Source organism: Panthera onca, chromosome D3, assembly GCF_046562875.1.
Source record: "Panthera onca isolate mPanOnc1 chromosome D3, mPanOnc1 haplotype 2, whole genome shotgun sequence".
Lineage (NCBI taxonomy): Eukaryota > Metazoa > Chordata > Mammalia > Carnivora > Felidae > Panthera > Panthera onca.
In genome coordinates, this window is record NC_138350.1 from 78909389 (window position 1) to 78936633 (window position 27245).

The 27245-nt window shown below is 42.1% G+C and overlaps 1 protein-coding gene across 11 annotated transcripts in view; it reads right to left on the reverse strand.

The window, feature by feature from the left end:
* LOC144613796 (uncharacterized) overlaps positions 1–27245 on the reverse strand; it is a 97063-nt gene that overhangs the window by 52911 nt on the left and 16907 nt on the right. For 9 of the 11 annotated variants that reach the window (XR_013551209.2, XR_013551210.2, XR_013551211.2 and 6 more), the window contains one exon: positions 1022–1248. Coding sequence is in view for 8 of the 11 variants with exons in the window: in XM_078435181.2 (XP_078291307.2) it covers positions 1022–1171 (150 nt within the window). In the remaining 3 variants the exon portion in view is untranslated. Of the gene's footprint in view, positions 1–1021; positions 1249–5163; positions 5562–27245 lie in introns of all 11 variants that reach the window. The other 2 variants (XM_078435180.2, XM_081790834.1) reach the window with 1 other exon arrangement.

Below are 27245 nucleotides of genomic sequence, written 5' to 3' on the forward strand. Positions count from 1 at the left end.
CCCCCCGCGTGCTGAGAGCTAACCGCTTCGCCCCATCTCTCCCACCCGCCCCGCCAGGGAGGTGACTCATGCTCTCCAATTTGATTTGTGTTTTCCGTTATTGGGTTTCAGTCTATGTAGACAGAACAGTGTGGGGATGCTGGCAGCCCATTAGGCATTGCCATTGGGAAGCTTAAGCAGGAAAGAGGTAAATTTGAAGATGTCCTTTGCCGAGCTTAGAATCTGCAAAGGTATAATGGAGGATGAGCACTACTATAGATTTTCACTCTGGTGCGGTGACATTTTAAATGGGAGCAGAGGAGTTTTTGCCATTGGTTTCCTTCTACTGGCAAGATCCTTTGCAATGTCCCGGAGACCTGAGGGATATAATCGCCTGTGTTTTCTTTTTCCCTCTTACTACAGACCATTAGCAAAGACAGTCTCTGCATTTGCACTCCCAGCAGACCAGACAGTGTTCTCTGAAGCCTGATGTGTGCCTTCAGAGTGCGGGCACTGGGCATGAGTTTCAAAATCATATTTCTCTCTCCAAATAATTGTTCATGTCTCTTCTCAGTCAGAGAATACAGAGAGACTTTTCTCTCGTGAAGCCCAGGTTTAAACTAAAATCCAAACATCAAGGAAACGCTACTAATTTTTTAACTACCTAAATAGAATAGCTTTCTGCATCCACTTTAATTCGCCCATAGGCTACACAGGGTCAAGCACACTATTCTTTATAACCGCAAACGTGGTTGGCTTTTTTTTTTTTTTTTTTTTTTTTTTTACAACATGATTGGCATTATTTTAGTGCATCAGTCCTTTTGGCATCTTTGAAAATTGGACCAAAATATATTCCCATCTCACAGGTAAAGAAAACAAAAGTCAAGGTCATTTAAGCAAATTCATGTCCGAGAAAGCATTTTAGAACCAAGAACTTGTATTTCCAATTCATGTCATCATTTCTTAAGTTTCAGAAAATACTGTGGTTTCTTATACATTTTACCCATTTTTTCCCCTTCAGCATTTTAGGAGTGTCACTCACCATGGTTGTCAGAGGGGCAGTGATCCTCCTGGAAGCCCAGGGCTCCTGGGGGTGGGCCTCAAGATTCCTGAAGATAAACACCCTGCAACGGTTCAGGTTGACTGCTTCTATGGCGACCGGCCCCTGGCATTCCAGAGACGGTGGTTCCATTGCATTCAGCAAAACCCTCAATGGTTCTGTGCTTCAGGCTCTCCTCAACGCCATAAGCCAATTCTTTCTGCATTTACCTACGATCCAAGAAAATGTAGGACTCATGACATTTACTGTCTCTGCTGTATATGGTTAAACATGGAAGACATGGGGCATTTGCTTGGACACACACAAATATTTACTTCAACTGGAGGATGGCTGCTGAGTTCCCCTAAACATTCTCTCATGGTGAAGCACCAAAAAGGCTTGCAAGTGTGACATCCTCAATGACAGCAGTCTCAATGACTGTAGCCTCAATGACTGTAGTCTCATGACTGTAGTCTCAATGATAGTATCTCAATGGCTTCAAGCATGAGATACCCCCTCTCATAAAGGAGGAACTTACTCAACACTGCTTGGAGACGGCATTGTCTTGAACCCTCTTTCTCAAGCAGAGAAGGGCCCACACACTGAGATTCTGTGAAGAGAGAGACTGAAATTCTATCAGCTAGAAAGTAGGCCAGAGAACTACTCTGATTCCCAAATCCTTTTTTAACTCGTCAGTTGGTTCCAAGACATTACCTACCGCCATTCCGATCACTAATCGGAGTGCTTTCTTCTATACAACAAATGAACTAAAACTCATGAGGTGGTTTCATTTCCTTTAAAGTCTGCTCATTACGAAGAAGTACCAGCCCTGAAGCTTATTAAAATCAGAGTGTGGGCTGCTTATAACCTGGGGCTAAGTCAGTTCACTGTAAGAGAACTCAATCTGCATTTTCTCCCAGCCTCCTGGGATTCCCCTTATCTCCTCTGAGGAGCTTGAGCTGTCTCTACTCCTTGGCTAGAAGCCTCCTTACATTACCCCACGAGCTTATCAAACCCAGGAGGAGGGTGGGGCAGGATTTTCATCCCTGGGCCTGGGAAGTGTCCCATGGTGCATTCTCCCCAGTCTTAGCAAAACCTGGCTCCTTTTACTGCGTGGAGGCCATTTCTTAAATACAAACAGTTCTCCACTGGTGAAAAGTTCGATTTTAAAGTAATTGTTAGAAATACAGGATGCATCCCCACTGTCCCCCTCCAAAACAATAGCGGCCCTGGATCCAAAAAATTGTTATTCCTACAACTAGACAGCTCTGATCCACTGCTACTGCCATGAGAACCATTAAGAGGCAGAAAGATAGATAAATCGTTTGAACTTTTAGAGACTCTGTTTACAGGAATGACAAGCAGGCCACTTGGAGCAGTTGATCTCGGGGGAGAGGCATTGATTAGGAATAACCTGCCTACACGGTCAATGGCTTGACTGGTCTAAATCATCCTCACTCACACTGAAGAGAAGTATTCACTCTCGACTGCCATATTGTAAGGAAATGGGGACCTCGCATGCACCCACATGGGCCACATAGGTGAGACTCTCCCTTCACAGTCCACCTGAGTCATGGCCAAAGGCCTGTAGTCCCCAGGTGAGATTCCACCGACAGTTCACCTGAGTCTTGGCCAAAAGCCTATAGTCACCTTAGGACGCCTGTGAGGGGTGCTCTATGGCCCCTGCCCCTCCCCGCCTTGTCTTGAAGCAGTTTCTCTGAGCCTCCCAGCTTCCGAAGAGCTGTGAGGCTTCTTTCCTCGCCCCTCAGAATCGAGCTGCAGACCAAACACCTGCTAAGCTGCTATCTAAGGCTGGCCCTCAGCGACAAGGTGACTCATTATGGACATTTTATTTTGGTGTCATCCTCTTTTGCATGTGGGATTATGTCCATGGGGAGCTGGCACTTTGGTTATTTTCCTTTCACTATCTAGGTAACTAATAAACCATCTACATCCAGGACTATCTCATTGTATCTCTACCAGTCCAATCGGTCAGGCTTTGGCCTTGACCTTGCCTTGTCTTGTGTGGACTTGTCACATATTAGTTATTTATAATTCATTTGGGTAACAAGGAATTCCTTTGGGGAAAAAAAACAAAACAAAACAACCCAGGACCACTGTTATTAACTTTTCTGGGAGGAAGGGGAGTAGTGCATAGCCCCTGTGAGAATGTGTTAAAAGACAGGAACACTTCTCCTCAGAAAAATACACCTGCACAAACATTTGTAAGCATTCATTGGAAGTGGATATCCTGCATGGACCTCAGGCAAAACCCACTGTTCTAAGGGGATTAAGGTCCTATCAATCACTCATGTTGTGAAATGAGACTGGTTTCCTCATGTTTATTGAGGCCCCCCCCCCCCCCCCCGTAAGCAGACACAATGTGAAGCACTCAGGATGTAATTATGGGCAAACTCTGATTTCACGGAGCATGTAACTAGTCAGTCTAATGTGGAAGACAGACCTGAATCACACAGTTGCGGACATAAATGTAAAATGCAACTGCAGGGGCTCATTCGACTCTTGATCTCAGGTTCATGAGTTTGAGCCCCATGTTGGGGGTAGAGATTACTAAAATAAATAAATAAATAAATAAATAAATAAATAAATAAATAAGCTTAAATAAAAAATAAATAAAATGCAACTGCAGTAGGTAAAATTAAAGGCACGTCGTACCATGATGACATGTTTATAGGAGGGTTCAACCTGGCCAAGGAGGTCAGAGACACATCCCCTGAGAAAATGAGGCTTTAGTTGAGAGATCAAGAACGGCAAAAATCAAAACGGGCAACATGTGTCAAGGCCCTGTGGCACATGACAGCAGGAAGTCTGAGGGCTGAAGGAAGCCAGTGTGGCTGGGATACAGAGTAAGGACGACATGGATATAATGAGGTAGCAGAAACGAGTGAGGCCCCCTTAGGGCCTTCAAAACCTCAATAAAATAAAGAGCTTTGACTATGCCTTAAGAAAAATGAGAAGATACTACATTGGGGGCAGTGGAGTGGGAGTGCGGGGGGTGGGGGACAGTGTGACAAGATGTGATTTGTGTTTCAAACTGTGACTGTGGTGTGGAGAACAGACTAGAATGGAGGAGACGTCCTCTCAGAGCAGTAGGATGGGAGACAGGTGCAAGATTAGGGATCTGGAAGGCAGGGACAGATTTGAGTTATTTAGGAGAGAAAACTGGCAGGACTTAGCTGAGACATGCTGGGTAGGTCTGAGCACTTTGGGTGGAGAGGGAAATTAGTAACTGAAGCATGGAACACTCCGAGCTCTGGTCCCAGGAGAGGCGCCAAAGCAGAATACGAAGAGTCCAGGAAGAAATGAACTCCTTTCCCGCTTTTAGAGCAAGATCGGCCTTGGAGAGATTTCATAATGACTGAAGTTTGCATGTGCTTCTGTTCTAACCTGCCCAGCCACTCTTCATTTAAATGGTACCTGTTCTCATTTCGCATGGGCTCTAGATTCTAGACTTAGAAAGAAACAGATGGCCCAACCTAACACCTTTATTTTCAGCTGAGGTTCAGAGGTGAAAATATTGCCCAAGACTTTTGACGTTCTTGTTTTTAAATGAACAATAAATGTACTCCCCAAAATGTGTCCTGTTGCACACCAATCCCACGAGATACTCTCCAAATGTTTGGTAACATAAACTTGCAGACTACAGTCCTCTTTTGGATATTCATCAGCTCATTAGCATATTAAAGGCTCAGAGACGTCCTGCAGCCAAGAAACTTCTAAATCTATGTCACCCGAAGTGAACTTTCTTATCCTAATACCTGCTAAGGTGCACACCTCAGGAAACCCATTTTCAGACCTATACTATTATTTCTATATTCCAACCACATTATGGCCTGTAGAAGTTTCTGGGCCTGTCATCCTTTTTGGCATTCTTCCTCGATTCTTGGTCTCCAGAGTTCTCAAGCTGCCTTATGGCCGCTACTTTAGAATCCGACCTAGAGCTGTGTCCTCCCCTCAAATGCTCCATGCTGCCCAGTCACCCAACTGCTCTTTGGTTGCTTTCAAATCAGAAGTCCGTTGCCTCAGCACAGCCAATACCAGCAGTAACAGAAGGAAAGCAATCTGCATAAACTAATTCACACTAACATATGAATGACTAATAGCTTGCAACATTCTCCTCTTACCCCAGACAATCTCTCCTCATGGTGGTCTTTAGTGAACCAACACATCTAGGGCACACCAGGGGAAGGGATTTTAGGGCAAAGGAGCCACCATATAAGACACCAGCTCTGGTACTTAATCTCCTCTGAATGATTTCTCGGCTCCAAAAATCTCCACCTCATCTGTGGAGCGTAGGATCTATAGAATTCCAAGTTTTCCCATTATTGAGTCCCTCGCTGTGCCGGGAACGCCAATCTGTGTGAGTAGCACAGAAAAGAGCTGTTCATGTTCCTCAAGTCGCGTTGTCTGTGGGGAGGAAGGCCACGGGGAACAGGGCTCGTGGCGCAAGACTGCTTAGGAAGCAGACATTCGTGAACACATCTTGTTGTGGCGTGCGTAACTTTATGAAGCCTTTGAAACACTGCGGGAAGATAAAAAGTGATATTTGTGAAGCGGTACCTAATACAAAGGGTGATATCATCTTGTCCAGAGTCTCTTTGTATCTGGGATGAGGCGAGCAGTGTTATAGTGTTATCTTCCCTTGTTACTAGTGTTTTGGCTGAGTGCGTTGGCCTGCATTGATCACCTCCCTCACTGGAGTCCTTAACACAATGCTGCCTCTTTTCACTTTGTTCAGCTTTTTTTTTTTTTCATTGCTCAAGCCTGTCAAGAATGCTACCCAGCATAATCAGCTTATGTAGGTTTCTTGGGGCTTCCTTTTGGTCCAGCTGGGTTTAAAGAGCTACAGGGTGTTTGCGGAGCTTACACGGTACCCTTTGCTGCAAAGAACACCTTGGATATTCTCTTGAAGTTGGCTGGGGTGGAGGTCGGGGGCTTGGGGGGCATCAGGCACAGACCCACAACCTTCAGAAGCACCAGCGGGTAAACCAATGGCCTCTCCTCTGGGAAATGACTTACTCCAATTTCTCTCTGTCAGGAACTCTTGGCCACCAAGCAGATTGTCTAGGACCCCTGTTGTTTACAGTAAGAACATTTCCTTCCCTGAATTGTTGGGCAATAGCCCTCAATCTCTCACTGTTCACAGCTCCTTCTGTTCCTATAAGATTTTCTGACTGTTCAACCAACCCCCACCTTATCCTTCCACTCTAGTCTTTGATGCTCTGGTCTCAGTACCAGTTGCTTCTAAGATTTCCCTCAGGGGCCACAGACAAACCCCACTCCATCTCCTTGCTGTTTCTCTGCCTCTATCTCTACCTCTCTGTCTCTCTCTCACACACACACACAGATACACATACATGACCGAGTCTCAGACCCCACCTTAGAAAACACTCCTAGAAATATCGCTAGTATCTGGCATAATTTAAGCAGAACAACAAGATGTAAAGCCTGACAGTGTTCCTGGAAACAGAAGATCTTATTATTGCCAACAGTTTGAAATCTTCAAGCACTCACATTTTTCAAGCCACTCTGCCAAACAGCTATAAAGGACACAGGTCTGCATTATTTCAAGTCAGATTTTCAAAGTTCTTCATGAGAGGGGTTGCCTCTGGCCCGTGTCCAAACGGATGGGAAAATGCCAACAAAACACAGTGGAAAATATCTGTATGGCTTAGGTACTGAAGGGGAGACCAGGTTAATGAGTGCCAGGTATAAATCATCCACACTAGCAATTTTATTGCTCTTTCCCCTGAGCTACAGTGCCTTACACTTCTCCGGATTTGGCCTAAACAGGACATACCGAGCTTCATTTAGTAGGTTGGAGCTGTAATGAGAAGAGCTGCCATTTTTGTATGAGGTCAGTGGTGCTGGCACTTGGTGCAGTATTAACATGTATAATTATAAAACGCAGCCTGGGGGAGAGGTCCAGTCCCAAAATAAGTACCATTCTAAAAACCAAAGCCTCAGAGGCCTTCTTAGTTCTGATTCTTTGCTCTTCTCCTGTCTTCTCCAGAAATGTAATAGTGTATCTTTCAGTGTTCCACCCACATTGGTCCGAGCCCGAAAACAGTGGCTTCTGTTTCCATTTGGTTGATCGTGTTGGCAATTATGCACAGGGGGGACAGCCACGGGAGTAAGGAATAGGGAATCCCATGACCCCTTTTGAGAGAAGAAAGTTGACTCGGGTATTTGACAGGGAGGGCACAAGGAAGGGTGGATTTGAGTATGAGAGGTTTGGTCCACTTATCCCTTCAATGCCTGGCATGACCCCCCATTCCCACCAGATTGGAGGGGGGAGCATATACTGGGCTGAACCAAGAAATAAAATACCCCAACCTCCCTCTAATCCTTTACCAGCTTACATTACTGGCATCAAAGGTCATAAGCATTTTTTCCATCCTTCTTCAAAACTGATTCTCTGTTCATTCGTTCACATAACCACAGGGCCTAGGCAACAGGGGGAGGGGGGTGTGCAATACAGCAGAGAGCAAAGCCCTAAAATAAGAAGGGAAGCAGTATAAAGGTAACTCGTAAACCCTCGACCTTCTGGATCTTAGTAAGCCAAGTCACTTAAAGGAAATTTCCAGGGCCCTCAATCTGACGTATAGGTATGGGTTATCATAGGTAACCTAAGACCTATCTTAGATTGGTCTTAAGAATAGCGATAGCTAAAACATGAATAGACACTTCTCTAAAGAAGACATCCGGATGGCCAACAGGCACATGAAAGGATGTTCAACGTCGCTCCTTATCAGAGAAATACAAATCAAAACCACACTCAGATACCACCTCACGCCAGTCAGAGTGGCCAAAATGAAGAAATCAGGAGACTATAGATGCTGGAGAGGATGTGGAGAAACAGGAACCCTCTTGCACTGCTGGTGGGAATGCAAATTGGTGCAGCCGCTCTGGAAAGCAGTGTGGAGGTTCCTCAGAAAATTAAAAATAGACCTACCCTATGACCCAGCAATTGCACTGCTAGGAATTTATCCAAGGGATACAGGAGTACTGATGCATAGGGGCACTTGTACCCCAATGTTTATAGCAGCACTCTCAACAATAGCCAAATTATGGAAAGAGCCTAAATGTCCATCAACTGATGAATGGATAAAGAAATTGTGGTTTATATACACAATGGAATACTACGTGGCAATGAGAAAAAATGAAATATGGCCTTTTGTAGCAACGTGGATGGAACTGGAGAGTGTGATGCTAAGTGAAATAAGCCATACAGAGAAAGACAGATACCATATGGTTTCACTCTTATGTGGATCCTGAGAAACATAACAGAAATCCATGGGGGAGGGGAAGGGAAAAAAAAAAAAAAAAAATAGGTTAGAGTGGGAGAGAGCCAAAGCATAAGAGACTGTTAAAAACTGAGAACAAACTGAGGGTTGATGGGGGGTGGGAGGGAGGGCAGGGTGGGTGATGGGTATTGAGGAGGGCACCTTTTGGGATGAGCACTGGGTGTTGTATGGAAACCAATTTGACAGTAAATTTCATATATTAAAAAAAAAAAAAAAAAAAAAAAAAAAAAAAAAAGAATAGCGATAGCTATAAAAGGAGGGAATTGGACCAGGTAATTGTTGATCTTTCCAACTCTGCCATGTTCTGATTCTCAGGAATTTTTAAGATTGGAGTCCAGACTTTTCAAAGGCTTGGAAACAAAATAGGAAGGCAAGCTAGGGAAAAGCCCTAGGAGGTAAGCAAGTCTATAGTTCACAGAGAGGCCACTGAAAACAGAGGACTTACTGGCTCTCCCATGACTTCATCTGGTCTAAGATAACGTGACCAGGTATATCTAGGTGTGGCTAGTTGCCAAGATGGCCTCAGCGTTCCCTGCCTCTTGGTATTCACATGTTGTATACGCTCCTCCCACACTGACTGTGGGCTGGTCTGTACACCCAACAGGATGTTGCACAACTGGTGATTTGCAGAACCGATTTTATGCTAGATTAGAAAAGACATGGTATCTTCTGTCCCTCTGCTGAATCACTTGCTTTGAACCCAGCTGCCATGTCAACAGGACCCTCAAGGACTCTCTTTTTTTTTTAATGTTTATTTATTTATTTCGAGAGAGAGAGAGAGAGAGAGAGAGCACTAGCAGTTGAAGAAAGGGTGATGTATTCACTTTTTTTTCTTTTTTTAAATCCATGATTAATGTCATGGGTACATTTTCACAACCAGCTCTTTAAATAATGTTCTAGGAACCTGGAAGAGGAGCTGAGCTCCCCCAGAGCCATTCTTTAGCACCATCCCTGGTCGGCACCTCTTGGCTGTATCAGGTAATCAGCTGTACAAAGAAAACAAAACAAAAACAAAACTCTAGAAAACTATCCATCCAAAATTGTTGCCATTCAGTTTGGCTCCTAAAGTCTTCTGAAATGCTGTTAATAAAACATTTTAAAATAATGGCTTACTTCACCTCTCTAGCCAATGCTGTTTTGAAAATCTTGAAGTATTTACAAATATCCATTCCAGCATACTCATAGGCATGTTAATGTTATCTCTGCAGTATTGTTGAATTAATTTACTCATTGGGATCCATCTAGTTTCTAAAGGTTCCATGGGCTTGCCCAAAGGTACTGAGTGTTAACTGATACTTGTGCAAATAGCAGAGGGACAAAAAACAAAAACCAACTATGACCATGTTCAGTTTGGTGTTGTCTGGACTTCAAAGTCACCCAGAGTTCTGGCATCAGCCCCACAAGGAATTTTCCCAAACACAGACCAAGGAACTTCCCCCAAAAGACTGAACTTCAAATGGAAAAATAAATACGGAAAATAAGAAGAGGAAACATCGTAGTCCCCACCCCCAAAGAGGATTTATAAAAACCAATGGCAAATATTCAGTGAACATTCAGCAGACCAAAACATCAGGAAAAGATGCAGACGAGTGTCTAGGTCTCATTGAAAGAAGGGTCCTGATAAGGCCTCTTTGCACAACTACGTTGCCCATATTCCTTGCGATCTTATAAGTCTGCATTTAAAACATGTGAAAATTGGGAGTGAGATGTACGCGTAAATAGTTTTGCTCAACCTTCTGGTTCTCTGGTGCATGGCTGCGACCTGACAGATCAGAATGGACAGGACACAAAGCAAGCTGAGCTCCCAGAGAGACACCTACTAGCTGACAAAGCTCCAAGGTTATCTTGGTTGACCAGCAGTTCCCAACAGTTGCTAACCGGATCATCTAACACTGATAACACCTTTTGTTCCTAGAAAGCAGGGGTTCCCATAGGTTCCTGGTAACAAGAATCAGAAACGGGGTATGAGGAGTGCCTGGAGGCTTCCTCAGTAGAGCATACAACTCTTGATCTCAGGGTTGTGGGTTCGAGCCCCATGTTGGGTGTAGATTATTTAAAAGTCTAAAAAGAAAAAAAAAGAAAACAAAAGAAAGGGAAAGGAAAGGAAAGGAAAGGAAAGGAAAGGAAAGGAAAGGAAAGGAAAGGAAAGGAAAGGGGTATGCATCCTTGAAACCACATAATAAATTAATGATTTTGAAGTTGCAAAAAGAGGCTGTACTAACAAAGTGAGGGGCTAAAAGTGGATTATTTGCAAGCACAGATGTATTGCTTTTCTGACTATAGTTTAGCTGCCCATCACCTGGTCCCCCATCTTTGTGACTCGGTGAAGCAAGGACACCGTGGTTGCATGTTGTTATTAACGGATACCACGTGGTGTGGGGAAGAGAATACAGAAATGACTCACAATTCCTTGAGGATAAACCATTTTTCAGTTAAAATGGAACTAGTCCAAATTAGATCACTGGTCAACTCCTTGATTCTTCTAGGTGTAGAAACCCACCTATCTGCCTGTGGGCAAAGCTAAAACTAGAATCCTAATCACTTCTATACTTCTATACTTCACTTCTATACTTCAGTTATATACTTCTAATTTTCTACAATTCAATCTGTTGAAAGTCAGTTTTCTTGCTAGGCTTCTCTGACTATATTTGCTCTTTCTCCTCTGTGGTACCTAGATTTCAAACAAACTTGACAGTGATGTGCAGTAGTGATTGTCCCCAGTGTGCCTCTTCCTAAATAAAGCACGCCGTGCAGATGGATGGTGGGTCCTGTGAACACTTAGAAACCCTGCAAAAATGTCCAGTATCAAATGATGGAGATATCTCCAACAATATTTGTCTGGGAGACTTATGGAAAATTCACTCCTGGGGAAGAAATGATGTCAACCTCTTTTCTAAATACCGTTGTAGATGGAAGAATAAGAAATGGGGGGATGAAGGGATGGAAGCTGTCTCTAGGTGCCAGAAGATAAAGGGGGGAAGGAAGGCCCCCAAAAGGGGTGTACGATTAGAAGAGAGTGAGTTAAGGGCAGCCCAGACAGATTTCATCTTGCTTCACAAGTTTGCCAAGGGCAAAACTGAATCTGAATGCGGCAGCCTCCAGAGGACATGGCGATCTGTAACCCATGTTCAGGGCTCCTCTGCGCTTTCTCCTGGTTGGGTGAATGATATCACTGACAAGTCGTCTTCAATTACGTCAGGAGTTTCAGGGACGGGGAGAGACGTCAGCGGAATGTAGAAAAGACTAAGAGGTAATGTTCCTTGGGATCCATCCTCAGTTCTATCACTGACTCACAGGGAGACTTTATTATCTCCATTGTTATTAGGGCTATTTTTATTGAGGATTGATACAATACTCAAGATCTAGAGGTCAGCCCAGGACCTCTCCTTGCTTAATATCGAAATTAAATGTGAAACTTTCTTTGAGATACCATTAAAGTGATGTGGTTATAAAAATCTAAAAGTGGAGTTGGAAATTTTGACAAAGTGCCCTCTTTTGAAAACATCTGAAGTTTAGAGGGGTGCCTGGGTGGCTCAGTCAGTTAAGCCTCAGACTTTGGCTCAGGTCATGATCTCCTGGTTTGTGAGCTCAAGGCCCACACCGGGCTCTCTGCTGTCAGCCCAGAGCCTGCTTCAGATCCTCTGTTCCCCCCCCCCCCTCTCTTTCTGCCCCTCCCCTACTCTCTTTCTCTCTCTCAAAAACAAATAAAAACAGGGGTGCCAGGGTGGCTCAGTTGGTTAAGCCTCCGACTTCAGCTCAGGTCATGATCTCACAGTCTGTGGGTTTGAGCCCTACTTCGGGCTCTATGCTGACAGCTCAGAGCCCGATGTCTGCTTTGGATTCTGTGTCTTCCTCTCTCTCTGACCCTCCCCTGTTCATGCTCTGTCTCTCTATGTCTCAAACATAAAAGTTAAAAAAATTTTTAAAAAATAAATAAAAACATAAAAAAATTTAAGTTTATTGGCATGAAATTTATGTAACATAAAATTAATCCTTTAAAGTGAACAATTTGGGGCCCATGGGTGGCTCGGTCGGTTAAGCGGCAACCCACTCTTAATCTCAGCTCAGGTCATGAGCTCAAGGTTGTGAGTTCAAGCTCCACACTGGGCATGGAGCTTACATACAAAAACAAATAGATAAAGTGAACAATTCACTCGCACTTGGTACATTCACAATGCTATACAACCATCACCTGTCTTGTCCCAAAGTCCCCAAAGTCAAACCCCTCCCCCAGTTAGTAGTTTTCTCCAGTCCCCAGCAACCACCCATCTTTGTTCTGTCCCTATGGATTTATCTATTCTAGATATTCTGCATAAATGGCATTATAAAATACATGACCTTTTGTGCCTGGCTTCTTTTACCCAGCGTAAAATGTTTGAGGTTCATCCATGTTGTAGCATATGCACCAGTATGTCATTCCTTTTTACGGCTGAGCAATATTCCATTGTATGTATAGACCACATTTTGGGTTTTTGCTTGTTTTTGAAAGAGAGAGAGAGACACACAGACAGACAGACAGAGTGTGAGTGGGGGGAGGGACAGAGAGGGAGGGAGACACAGAATCTGAAACAGGCTCTGGGCGGTCAGCACAGAGCCCAACGTGGGGCTTGAACTCATGATCTGTGAGATCGTGACCGGAGCCAAAGTCAAACGCTTAACCAACTGAGCTACCCAGGTGTCCCGACCACATTTTGTTAATCCATTTATCTGATGGCGGAAATTTGGGCTGTTTCCACCTTTGGGCTACTGTGCACCCCCCCGCCCCCTTTTTAAGTTCTGTCCCTCACTCCCAACCCTCCCTCCCACCCCTCACTCCATACTTTCTCCTTTCCTTATTGTATATCCTTCCCTTTGGAAAACACGCATTATTGGGAGCTTATCTCCAGGGGCGTTCTGGAGGGCTCACAGCAGAAGAGAGGGTGGTAGTCAGAAAATAAGGAAGGAGAAGAGCTTGGGAAAGGAGAATGAAGGCAGGAGAGTCGGACCAAGAACAACCAGCAGACATACACAGGTGAAGCAGGAAGCACAGGAAATAGATTGAGGGAATAGATTTTCTGGTGAGTATCTGTCACTGTCTAGAGGGCTCAGCAGAAGTTTCTTCAAAGACACTTGAAGTCTGGTTGAAAGTTCACTTATGCTTTTTCTCCTACTGTCCTCAGGAGAGCATCATCCAAAACTATGGTGTTTTAACAGATGTCAAGAAGGCTTCCTACATACCAGCACCACCCCCCGCCCCCACCCAAGGTTTCTCTAAGTATTATTTATTAGTCTAGATAGGTTCATAAAATAGTATCAGTTTAAATCTTTTTAAATCCTAAGACGGTCTTTTGGAGAGAGAACTGCACATCAGAAAAGGATTTCAGTAATAACTAACTGAAGAAAATGCTGGCTTCTATTTTCCTTGAGGATTCCCCATTAAAGGAACCATTCAGTTAGCGTCAGACTAATGACTAGTTATTTTTGTCACTGAGATGATGGCTCTAGATCATCTTAAAAAATAAAAGGAAAGAAAAGGGGGAGAAACAATTTTAAAATAAGCCAAACCAGACTCAGCTCATAAAGAAGAAAGAGGTCCATCTGTGAGTGTGACTAGGCCCTGCATGTTTTCTTTTAAAATTAATACTGAAAGAGAGAAGTTAAAAAGTGGGGGAAGAGTATGTGTTTTTCTTCCTTTTTACTAACATGTGTATTACTGAATCTAATCCTGTTTCTTCAAATTGTTTAAAATATTTGTAGAAATACTGTCTCGGTATAATCATGCCCTACATGATTAAGCAACTCAGTCTGTCAGTCTGTCAGCCTGTCTCGAAAAGAAGATTAAAGTACAATGCTTTCTGAAGCCCGTAAAACAGTGTTCTTCTCCAATGTCAGAGAGTGTGTGTATAACTTCTACATAATTTAAAAATTACCTCTGGCATATGTCTCAACGAGAAGCCCAGATTCTCTACTGCTGATCAGAAAACAGATACAGTGGCGATCTTTGCTTTAAAAAGACATAGTGACAATCTTTGCCATAAAGACACAGTAGCAATTTTGGGTGCTAGAAAGATACAGTAGTAGGGGTGCCTGGCTGGCTCAGTCATAGAGCATGTGACTCTTGATCTTAGGGTTTAGGTTCAAGCCCCACATTGGGTGTAGAGATTAGTTACAAACAAAATCCTTTTAGAAAATTAAAAAATTAAATAAAAAGATACAGTAGCAATTTTTGACGCTTTCACTGGTAACCCTATAACTCAACAATCTGACATCAAAATCCTCTGAACTCTTCTATCAACATCCAGTGGGAAGGAAGCAAGTGATACAAGGATTCCATTTGGACAGTATTACACTTTTTTCATGAGACACAACATGGGTAGCAGACAACAGAATCCATTGGTTCTGAAGCCTAAAATCAACATTTAAATTCCAAGGGGATGAAATCAAGGAGGTCATTAAAAAAAGACATCTAAACCATAGCTACAATGCCTGAAGGCCAGCAAGATCAAGATCTGAAACAGTGACTTTCGAAGTGTGGTCCCCAGACCTGCCACACCAGCAGAGTCACGTGGGAACTTGTTTAAAATGCAAATTCTCATAATAGTCATGAGGATGTAACGTACAGCATGGTGACTGTAGTTACTAATACTCTATTGCATATTTGAAAGTTGCTAAGAAAGTAGATCTTGGGGAGCCTGGGTGGCTGAGTCAGTTGAGCATCTGACTCTTGATTTCAGCTCAGGCCATGATCTCATCACTCATGGGATCAAGCCCCACGTCAGGCTCTGAGCACTGACAGTGCGGATCCTTCCTGGGATTCTCTCTCTCCTCTCTCTCTGTCTCAAAATAGAAACAAAACTTAAAAGAAAAAAGTAGATCTTTAAAGTTCTCATCACAAGAAAAAAAATTATAAGTAGGTAAGGTGATGGATGTCAGCTAGAGTTATTATGGCAATTATTTTGCAATGATTATATCAAATCATTATGTTGTACACCTGACATTAATACAATGTGATATGTCAATTATACCTCAATTGACAATTTTAAAAATTTAGAAATTAAAACATGCAAATTCTCAGCCCCACCCCAACTGACTGAATCAGAAACTCTAGGGGTGGCCCAGTCAAAACTATGTTGTGGCAAGCCTTCCGGTGATTCTGATCCATGCTAAATTAGTTTGAGAACCACTGATACAGAAATTAGTGGCTTGCTCTTGATTTGATACCTGCGTTCTCTTTTTTTTTTTATTTTTTTAACATTTATTTTTATTTTTGAGAGATGGAGAGAGAGACAGAGTGTGAGCATGGGAGGGTCAGAGACAGAAGGAGACACAGAATCCGAAGCAGGCTCCAGGCTCTGAGCTGTCAGCACAGAGCCCTCGTGGGGGCTTGAACTCATCATGAACCATGAGATCATGACCTGAGCCAAAGTCAGACACTTAATCGACTGAGTCACACAGGTGCCCCATGATACCTGGGTTCTTAGAGCAGTACCTGCTCTAAGTTTCGCTCTAATGATTTGTGTCCTTCTTCAACTGAAGGGTGCTCTTTTCATCAGGAGTATTTGAACATCAAAAGCAGGCCTAGAGAACCTGCCCACGTCATCGGTTGTGTTGACTTGTTACCTCAGATTAAGAGTGTTTTCCTAAGGTTTTTGGAAGCAGAAAAGTAATCTACACGTTGTGAGAAGGAAAGAAGCCACACAATTTAACGGAGCTAGAAAGGTTTTTCTGCTGGGACAGCTGCCACTGGAGGGGTGACCTGTAGCATTTGCATATTAATTATGACCATTTTGTCTCCGGCCCAGAAGTTGTGGGAAAAGAAGAGAAGTTCAGAGGGATGTGCCGGGCCAGAGATAAGGGGGTTACAGTGCCAAGTGGGAAAGTTTCTACAGCAGTATTTCAGTTTGGCTCTTGTTTGGGAGATGCACTGATTTTTAAATATATTTTTATAAGTGACATTTCGGAGAGATTTAGGGAGATTTTAAGAGTAAAACAAAGCAAATAACTTATTTTTTTATAATCTCACTACCCAGACTGTTAACAACTGCTCAGCTTTCTACGAGTTTCTTTCTAGTCTTCTTCCTACGTGCTTTTATAAGATTTAGGACATTTTAAAAAAATTTACAACACATTTTCCATCTGGATCGAGATGCCATTGACGTATGACACTGTGTAGGCTTAAGGTACGCAACGGGATAATGTAATACACACGTCTATTGTGAAATTACTACCACAATAAGCACAGTAAGGTTAGCCAACACATTCGTCGCTTTGCATAGTTATTTGTGTGTGTGTATGAGAACTTCCTTAGAGGTGAATCATGGGCTGGGCTCATCCTCAGCTTTACTAATTATTCCCAAATTGCTCTCGAAAGTGGTTTTAAGAATATACTCTCTTGGGGCATCTGGGTGGCTCAGTCGGTTAATCGTCTCCGACTTCAGCTCAGGTCATGATCTCATGGTCCGTGAGTTCGAGCCCCACGTCGGGCTCTGTGCTGACAGCTCAGAGCCTGGAGCCTGCTTCGGCTTCTGTGTCTCCCTCTCTCTCTGCCCCTCCCCTGCTCATGCTCTCTCTCTGTCTCAAAAATAAATAAAAACATTAAAAAAAAAAAGAATTTACTCTCTTACCAGTAACATGGGAGTGCTCTTAGTGTTTCACACCCTCACCACAGTGCTTGGCATGGTCAGACTTTTTTAGATTTTGCCTTTCTGATATGTGTGATGTCACCATGTTGCTTCCATTTCCACGTTCCTGGTAGCACGTTGGGGAAAGCATCTTTTCATGTTTTTCAGCCATCTCAATTTCCTTTTTACTGTAGTGTCAGTCTGTAGCCTTTGCCCAGATTTCTACTGAGTGGCCTTTTTCCTACTGATTTTTAGGGTCTCTCTATAAATTCTAGTTGCTAATCCTTTACAAATATCTTCCCCTAGTGACTAGGTGGCTCAGTCGGTTAAGCATCCAACTCTTGATTTTGGCTCAGGCATGCTCTCGCTGTTATTGGGATCAAGCCCTGCATCAGGCTCTGCACTGACAGCGAGGAGCCTGCTTAGGATTCTCTCTCCCCCTCTCTGTCTGCCCCTCCCCACTCCCACTCCCACTCGCTGTCTCACCCTCACTCTCAAAAATAAACAGTTAAAAACAAACTTGAGAATAAAAAAATTAAAATAATAAAAATAAATACAAACAAACAAAAAAACAAATATCTTTATCGGGGCGCCTAGGTGGCTCTGTCGGTTGAGCGTCCAACTTCGGCTCAGGTCATGATCTCATGGTTCCTGGGTTTGAGCCCCGCGTCGGGCTCTGTGCTGACAGCTCAGAGCCTGGAGCCTGCTTCGGATTCTGTGTGTCCCTCTCTCTCTGCCCCTCCCCAGCTTGTACTCTGTCTCTCTCTTCCAAAAATAAATTTCTAAAAAAATGAAAAGAAAAAAAACCCACCAATATCTTCCCCTAATCTGGACTTGTTCTTTAACTTTGCTACAATGTGGTTTTGTTTTGTTTTGTTTTGTTTTGTTTTGTTTTGTTTTGTTTTGTTTTAGCAGGGGTGGGGGTGGGCAGAGGGAGAGACAGAGAGAGAATCTCAAGCAGTCTCCACACCCAGGGCAGAGCCTGAAACAGGGCTCAATCCCATGAACCATGAGATCACAACCTAAGCCAAAATCAAGAGTCTGGATGCTTAAATGACTGAGCCACCCAGGCACCCAGCTATGATGTCTTTTGTTGAACATTTTTAGTTTTAACACTGTAAATCTCATTAATCTTTTAAGTTTGTGCTTTCTATGTCTTTACTAAGAAATTCTCTTCCCTATTGATATCATAAATATACTCTCCTGTATTTTCTTCTGGAAATTTTATTTTCAAATATATGGCATTAATCCTCCTAGGATTTATTTTTCTGAATGGTATAGATGGGGATCTAATTTTTATACACAAGGACATTTATCACCTTTCGAAATAAGCATGAGCCTGTGCCAGGGTGCTCCCGCTCTTGTACTCTCTCTCAAGACTTTATCAGGTTAAAGAATTTTCCTTCTTTTCCTAATTTGCCAAGATTTTCTTCCATGAATGGATGTTTTATCAAGTATCATTTCTGCATCTATGTAGATGATTATATGCTTTTTCTCCTTTATTCTTTTAACAGGCAAATTACACTGTTAGTTTTGCTTGATAAATGGTGTGTTACTTTTACACATTGCCAGTTTGGTTTGCTAATAATTTATTTATGATGTTTGTATTTATGTTCATGAGTAAAATTGGTCTGTAACTTTCCTTTCTCATTAAATCTTTGTGAAATTTTGATATCAAGGTTACATTTGCCTCATAAAATACATTGGGGGATTTTCCCCTTTTTTTCCTTTCTCTAAAAGAGCTTAAGATCGTTCATTTCTCCCTTAATTGTTGGTAGAACTCACAAGTAAGTCCAACTGAGCCTGGTGTTTTCTTTCTGGCAAGATTTTAAATTACTGATTTAATTTCCTTAATATTTAGACATATTCAAGTTTTCTATATGATCTTGCCAGTTTGGGCGAGTTGTGTATTTTCAGGAATTTGTCTACTTTGTCTAAATTTTCAAACTCAACATATATACAAAATGGCTCATGATATTCTCTTAACATTTAGATAGTTATCATTTACTTATTAGATCTGTAATGATGACCCTTTTTTCATTCCTAAGATCGGTTGTATGTGTCATCTTTCTTTTTTTAATGGATTCAGATCACCAGGAGATTCCCATGTTAGGAGTCTTTTTAAAGAATCAACTCTTGGCCTTGTTGATCTCTTTTACTATATATTTGTTTTCTATTTCATTGATTTCTATTGTTATTGCTTTTATTTTTATTAATTTCTATTTTATACTTTCTCTGGGTCTGTCATTCTTTTTGTAACTTCTTGAGATGCACAGTTAACCCTTCAATTCAGCCTTCCTTTTTTTCTCACACATCCTTTTTTTTTTTTTTTTTTAAGTTTTTATGTATTTATTTGGGGGAGGGGAAGGGGCAAATAAAGAGGGGGAGAGAGAATCCCAAGCAGGCTCCACATTGAGCAGGGCTCAATCCCACGACTGTGACATCATGACCTGAGCTGAAACCAAGAGTTGGCCACTCACCTGACTGAGCCACCCAGGTGCCCACACATGCTTCTAATGTTATGAATTTCTCACTAAATATTTACATATTTAGTTACATCTTGCAAATTTTGATGTGTCATATTTCATTATCATTCTGATTGAAATATTTCTTCTTTGATCTATGGGTATTTAGAAGTGCATTACTTAATTTCTAAACATATGAGGATTTACTAGTAATCTTTTGATTTCTAAATTCCACTGTGATTAGAAAACATACTCTATATGATTTAATCCTTTGACAGTTCTTGAGCCCTGCTTGATGGTCAAATACACATTAGTTTTTACAAATGTCCTTCGAGATTCTCTTCTCTTTTCACTTAATACCTATTTTAATAAGTTATTTTCACTGAAGAATTATAGAAGGGAAATTGTCATAAACTTTTTATGTTAGAAATTTTCTTTATATAACCCTTAATCTTTTTTATTGAAGTATAGTTAGCATGCAATATTATATTAGTTTCAGGTGTACAACATAATGATTCAACATTTATGTACATTATGAAATGATCACAGTAAGTCTAGTTATCATCTGTTGCCATAGAAAGTTATTACAATATTTTTTCGAAAGATTCTTTTTTTTAAGTTTATTTTATGTATTTATTTTGAGAGAAAGAGAGAGAACAAGCGGAGGAGGGGCAGAGAGATAGGGAGAGAATCCCAAGCAAACTCCGTGCTTTTAGCCTGCAGCCTGATGTGAGGCTCGATCCCACAAACTGTGAGATCATGACCTGAGCCGAAATCAAGGATCAGACACTTAACTGACTGAGCCGTCCAGGCAAAGTTATTGCAGTATTAGTGAGCATATTTCCTACCTTTACTTCCCATCCCCACGACTTACTTATTTTATAACTGGAAGTTTGTACCTCTTAATCCTCTTAACCTATTTTGCCCACCTTCCTACTACCCTTCCCCTCTGGAAACTACCAGTTCTCTGTATTTATGAGTCTGTTCCTGCTTTGTTTGTTCATTTGTTTCATTTTTTAGATTCCACATATAAGTGAAATCATATGGTATTTGTCTTTCTCTGACTGGCTTATTTCACTTACTATTATACTCTCTAAGCCCATGTTGCCTCAAATGGCAAGATCTATAATCCTTTATGCCTGATTACACACACACACACACATACACACACACACACACACACACACACACACACACACACACACACCACCCCACATCGTCTTTATCCATTTATCTATTGATGGACACTTAATTTGCTTCCATATCTTGGCTATTGCAAATAATGCTGCAATGAGCAGAGAAGTGCACGTATATTTTTTAATTGGTGTTTTTGTTTTCTTTAGATGAATTCCCAAAAGTGGAATTGCCAGATCACATGGCAGTTCTATCTGTAGTTTTTTGAGGAATGTCCACACCGTTTTCCACAGTGGTGGCACCAACTTACATTCTGACCAATAGTGCACAACGGTTCTCTTTATTCCACATCCCAGCCAAGACTTGTTATTTCTTGTCTTTTTAGTAACAGCCATTCTGACAGGTGTGAGGTGGTATCTTATGGTGGTTTTGATTTGCATTTCCCTGGTGATGAGTGATGGTGAGCATCTTTTCATGTGTCTGTTGGCCATCTGTATGCTTTTGGAAAAATGTCTATCCAATAAGTCCTCTGCCTATTTTCTAAAAAAATCTTTTAATGTTTATTTCTTTTTGAGAGAGAACGAGAAACAGAGTGCAAGGGGGGGAGGGGCACAGAGAGAGGGACACACAAAATCTGAAGGAGACTCCAGGCTCTGAGTTGTCAGCACAGAGCCTGACACGGGGCTCAGACCCACACACTGTGAGACGGTGACCCGAGCCGAAGTCAGATGCTTAACCAAGTGAGCCACCGAGGTGCTACTCTGCCCATTTTTTAATCAGACTCTGTGTGTGTGTGTGTGTGTGTGTGTGTGTGTGTGTGTTGAGTTGTAGGAGTCCTTTTGTATTTTGGATATTAACCCCTTATTGGATATGTCATTTGTAAATATCTTCTCCCATTCAGTAGGTTGTCTTTTCATTTTGTTGATGGTTTCCTTCGCCGTGCAAAAGCTTGTTATTTTGATGTAGTCCCATTTGTTTATTTTTGCTTTGATTCAGGCGCAGATCCAAAGAAAATATTGCTAAGACCAATGATTTGACCCTCAATCTTGGAAGATGACTTAGCTGGCATAAAATTCCAGGCTAAAGCATTTTTTCTAATACTTTGTTTCTGTTCTATCTTGGCTAATGAGAAGCTGGCTGTCAGTCTGACAGTCACTTCTTAGTAACTCCATCTTCTCTTACTGAGAACTTTTAAGGCTTATCCTTATCCTTGCTCCTTTGTAGTAACACTAGGTGAAGATACATCCTTATCTTCTGGCTCGGTACTTAGAGTGAACTTTGGGTTATTCTTACTTTCGCTCAGAGTCCTCACAATTACTTGCTCCTCGTTCCCCTAGAATAAAGGGTTCTGCACACTTTTTCTGCAAAGGACTAGACAGTTAATAGTTTAGGCTTCGCTGGACACACATGGTTTCTGTCACATTTTCTTCTTCTTTCCGTAACAATTTTTTCCAAGTGTAAAAAACCATTTTTAGCTCATAAGTAGCACAAAAAACTTGTCAACTCCCACCTGGGAATCCCAGTCATAACTCCCCACTCCACCAGCATACATCACCCCTACTCTTCCTCTCCTTCCCAGGGACCCCAGCTTCTCATTCAAGAGCTACACACACACATCTCCTCTCTGCTACAAACCATCACCTGCTTAATAGGAGTTAGTTTAAGTCACTTGAAATCCAAGGTTTCTGCAGAAGTGGAAGCCTGACACCCAGAACTGTGATTCTGAACAAGTCTTAAAGGGAGGCATGGCTTACTGCCATGCTATTCGAATTTTCTTTGAACTTATGCCGTAGTAAAATATACATTTGCATTGTTACCCGGTATACATACGCATACCACACACATATCTGAAACCAGAGTTCCATGAAACAATACCTACTCTTATCTCCTGCAGCGTACTCTGATATTTTCCCTTTTCATTCTATTCTATTTCATTTTTATTTTTTTAATTGGTTTAAATATTTACTTATTTTTGAGAGAGAGAGAGAGAGAGAGAGAGAGAGGGAGAGAAAGTGTGAGTTGGGGAGGAGCAGAGGCTGAGACACAGAATCGGAAGCAGGCTCCAGGCTCTGAGCTGTCAGCACAGAGCCTGATGCGGGGCTCAAACCCACGAGCTCTGAGATCATGACCTGAGCTGAAAGTGGATGCTTAACCGACTGAGACACCCAGACACCCTTCTATTTCATTATTTTTAAAAGGATGTCACCACTCACTAAATTGCTTTTATGACCACTAATAAGTTGAGGCTTCCGGTTTGAAAAACGCCGGTCGATAATATTCTTTTTAGAACACTGGGAGTTAAATGGAGTTTTGTGGGCTGGCCTGGGACTCTAACCATCATGTACAACATCGTTTCACTGCAAAACGTATTCTTATTTCCTAACAACTGGGTTAGAATCCAATTTGGGGAACTCAATCCATCTGTAAGCAGGGGACTGCCAAGGTCTAACTCAGGATCATTTTTATATTAGGAGTTCATTTAGACCCAAACAAGTAGAAGCTGACAACCTTCCTAAAGTAATTTCAATACACTTGTCTGCTCGGGAATAGAGCTTATCGAGAAGTGGTCAACCTTAGCATTTTTGCAACTTCTTTTCCCTTTGAAAAATGACTTCATTTGAATTTCTGAAGACAGCACAGAAGTGATTCATTTTCCCCATAACACATGGATTGGAAGTTATTTTAATGTGTTTGCTACAAAATTTAAGTCTGCAGTTGCCCAAAGGGTTTTTGAAATCTACCAGTTTTTGTTCCTACAGTTCTAGCTGTTTCTCAGGCAAGACCGTTCCTGTCCTAACTGGTCCTAATGGAAAGAAAGAGTCAGGTAATCTGGCAGTACGGAGGCTCCTCAAAAGATTAAAAATAGAACTACCATACGATCCAGTAATTCCACTACTGGGGACTTACCCAAAAGAAATTAAAACTAATTCAAAAAGATATATGAACCCCTATGTTTATTGCAGCATTATTTACAATAACCAAGACATGGAAGTAACTCATCGATAGTTGAATGGATAAAGAAGATATGATACATATATACAACAGAGTATTACTCAGACATAAAAATAAGAATGAAATCTTGCCATTTGCAACAACGTGAATGGACCTAGAGGGTGTAATGCTAAGTGAAATAAGCTATCATATGATTTCGCTCATATGTGGAATTCAAGAAACAAACGAATACACAAAAAAAGAGACAAACAAAAAAACCCAGACTGTTAAACACAGAGAACAAATGGGTGGTTGCCAGAGGGGAGGTGGGGGGGGGGGGTAGGTAAAATAAAGGGGATTAAGAGTACACTTACCTTGCTGAGCACTGAAAAACATACAGAATTATTGAATCATTATATTGTACACCTGAAACTAGCATAACACTGTATGTTAATTATACTTGAACACAAAAACAAATAAATAAAATTTTTTTTCAAAAGTCAGGCAGTTTGGGAAATATTTCCCCATGCACCCAAAATTCATCAAAGGTATATTTAGGAATTTTCAGAATATCGTTAGGAATGGTAGAGGCTGGCTTTATTTTTAGGGGTTTGCAAGTCCTTTTACTCTATTTTATATACATTTGCACAATAGTCTAATCCAATGAACTCTCAACTGTGTGCGCATCATCAGGCTTCTTTTAAAGACGTATAATCTTTTTATATAATTAGTTCAGAAAATACAGGGGTTTGGAAGTACATGGGTGTATCCTACCAATTTTCATCACTTTTAAAATATACCCTCATTTACTTTTTTCTACCCCTCAAAAATAAAAGCTAAATATCCCTCCCTGGTAGCAAACATAAACCATATAGCTTCTGTCCAGGGTGACAACACAGAGAGAAGCACGAACTGCTTGCCCACGAGCCGATGGGTACTCCTGGAGGCTGTAAGCATAAGCCTAGGTTTCTCCTCGAGGAGACCATACGCCCAACAGTCGCCAGACTATATTTATCCCGGGGCTTCTGATCTGAATCTCCCTTGTGAGAGGGCACTGAAGGCCCCAAATGTCACATGAGAGGCATGAAGAGAAGATTTCAAGCCTCTAAAATTCTCCTCTCGTTCCATCGTAAGATCCTTTAGCCTCTCAGACTGTCATCTCGGGCCAGTTCCTTAACTTTCTAAGTAAGCTTCAGTTTCCTCATCTACAAAAAAGAAATCAATGTAGCCATCTACTTTGGGGACAGAGAAGATTCAGTTCACTGATATGAGAGAAATAACTTCTTTCAGTGTCTGGCACATGGTGAGCCATTCAATAAATTCTAGTTCTCCCCCTAACTTTTTTGTCCCAGATTCTCATTGTATTTTTATTTATTTATATTTTTGAGAGAGAGAAAGAGAGGGTGCAGTGAGCTAGAGGCAGAAAGAGAGGCAGAATCGCATGAGGGGCAGAGAGAGAGAGAGAAAGGGAGAGAGGGAGAGGGAGAGAGGGAGGGGGAGGGGGAGGGGGAGGGGGAGAGGGAGAGAAAGAGAGTCAAGCCCCCTAGTGTGGGACTCGAACTCACCAACCGTGAGATCATGACCTAAACCTAGGTCAGATGCTTAACCGACTGAGCCACCCAGGCACCCCAGGTTCTCATTTTAAAATAAAATTTCAAAAACTCTATCTGCTGGGGCTTCCAGTTCAAGGTGAGTCACTGAACACTGGCATCGGCTTTCCCTCCCTCGTTCTGCTTCTTCTGCCATGCCTTCCACTACACTTGAGATGTCAACCAAATGGAAATAAAGGAATAAATCCATAACAGCAAAGAGAATAAGAGAGGGACCACCGTTGGCCATTTCAGTGAAGGGAACACCACCTCCGACTGATGACAGCCTCACCAGCCTCCAGCGTCAGAGAGGGAAATAAAGTTGGGCACAAAGGAAGGAAGTGGCTGGGAGCAGTCTCCTCCGAGTGGCAACAAAGTCATGACTCGGGAGCTGCAAAGAAGGACAACAATCCTAATATGCAGTGTAAAAACAGACTACTAGTTTTCAAACTTTAAAATCCACTCATGGAAGATTTCGATGTAAGCATAGAACAGAATGCAGTATTGTCGACCTTGACTTGAGGATGTGTGTAGTGCGTTAGGAGCAAGGGCTCTGGAGCTAGGGTCTGGATTTCAAGCCCAGCTCTGTCTTCTTGAAATGACTCTCAAGTAAAGACCAGAGGGAGTGGGGTGTGTGCATACTGGGAGGAAATGCACTCCAGGCGTTAGGAACAGCAAGGACGAGGAAACTGAGGCAGAAGGAAACCTGGTGCGTTTGAGCAGCAGGCACATCCCTCAATGCGGGAGCGTAGTGAGTCATGAGATCACACAGAATGCGGTTGCAGCCACTAGAAAAAACAGAATACTATCAAAATTCAATAGGGATGAATGAATACAGTCAAGAAGTAGCGTATTGTCTCAGGATATTAGCTAAGCATTATTTGAGGTGGCCACCGGAAGAGCTGGAACTGAAAACTACTAACAGCGGATGTGACTCTAGGAAGTTGCCCTGGGGATGCGAGAGGAGGCAACGGCTCACTTTATTATTAGATCTTCTGCACAACAACAACAACAACAAAAACCCGTGTGCATATCATTTTACTTTTATAAAAGGGAAATGAAATTAAAAACTCTCCGAGTGGAAAAAAAACGTATTTGTCTGCAACGAAAGTGATCATAACAGAATTTGCATGATTTATACGCCCCTGAAGTAACTCAACAGCAAGGATGTCCCAGGTGGACTCTTTGCCTTTGAGGTTTTGCCTATTCCCGAAAAAGCTTTTCCACGCTTCTGCGATTTTCTTGGAAAACAGATTATGCAAATTACTTCACACACTTCTGTTGGTACAGCCCCATGGCTGCCACATTGTCTGCTCTGACACTCTTTAGTCTCTCCAGTCTTCTCGAAGCTACAGATGCGAGTTGGAGAACAGCTGAGCTACACGCCCAAGGAGAAGATGAAAAAGACATGCAACTAAAGAGCAGAACACGAAAGAAGGTCTTTGAAAGTGTCCTGGGCCCACAGTGCCTGCAGAAGCCCGGAGGAAGGAAGCTGCTACATCTGGTTAACTGTGAGGCATTATCACAATCCCAGCAGCGCTCATGGTATCACTACCACTTCTAGAGGCTGCTCATCATAGAGGTGTCGCTGCCACGCTTTTACAGGATACGCAAAATACAGATGAGTTAACACGCTAATAACCAGAACATCGTTTTCGAGTTAACGAGGAGCCAAGCTAGATTTCCCCCTCTTTTAATTAGAACCTGAAGATCTAGTTGCCTAATAGCCAAGGCCATGATAAATACAAGATTCAGAATTGTGGTTCAAGATCAGATGGAGACTATCCAGATGGAAAAGGGGAAGAAGTCTGACGCCACGATATTGTCGATGCTCCAGTTCCTAAGTTGGGGGGTGGCTTCACAGCGTATATTATTATTTCCCTGTGGAATACGTGTATTCTTTTGTGTGTGTCAGATATTAGTAATGCATTTTTAAGGGAAAAAGTATGTTGCCTGAGAAAGAGACATCTATCGCATTACTCCACAATATCATTCCATTTCTTAATGACATTAAGTTATAGCTTCTTTGGGCTTTTGTGTTTGTTTGGTTTTGGTTTTTTATCATTTTTTAGGTTCCTGCGCAGACGTTTCAGTACTTCAAGAAAATACCGTGAAGAGTGTGGTGGAAGGTACAGGGATTTAGAATCAAACCAACTCAAGTTCAATACTTGTGGTCTCTA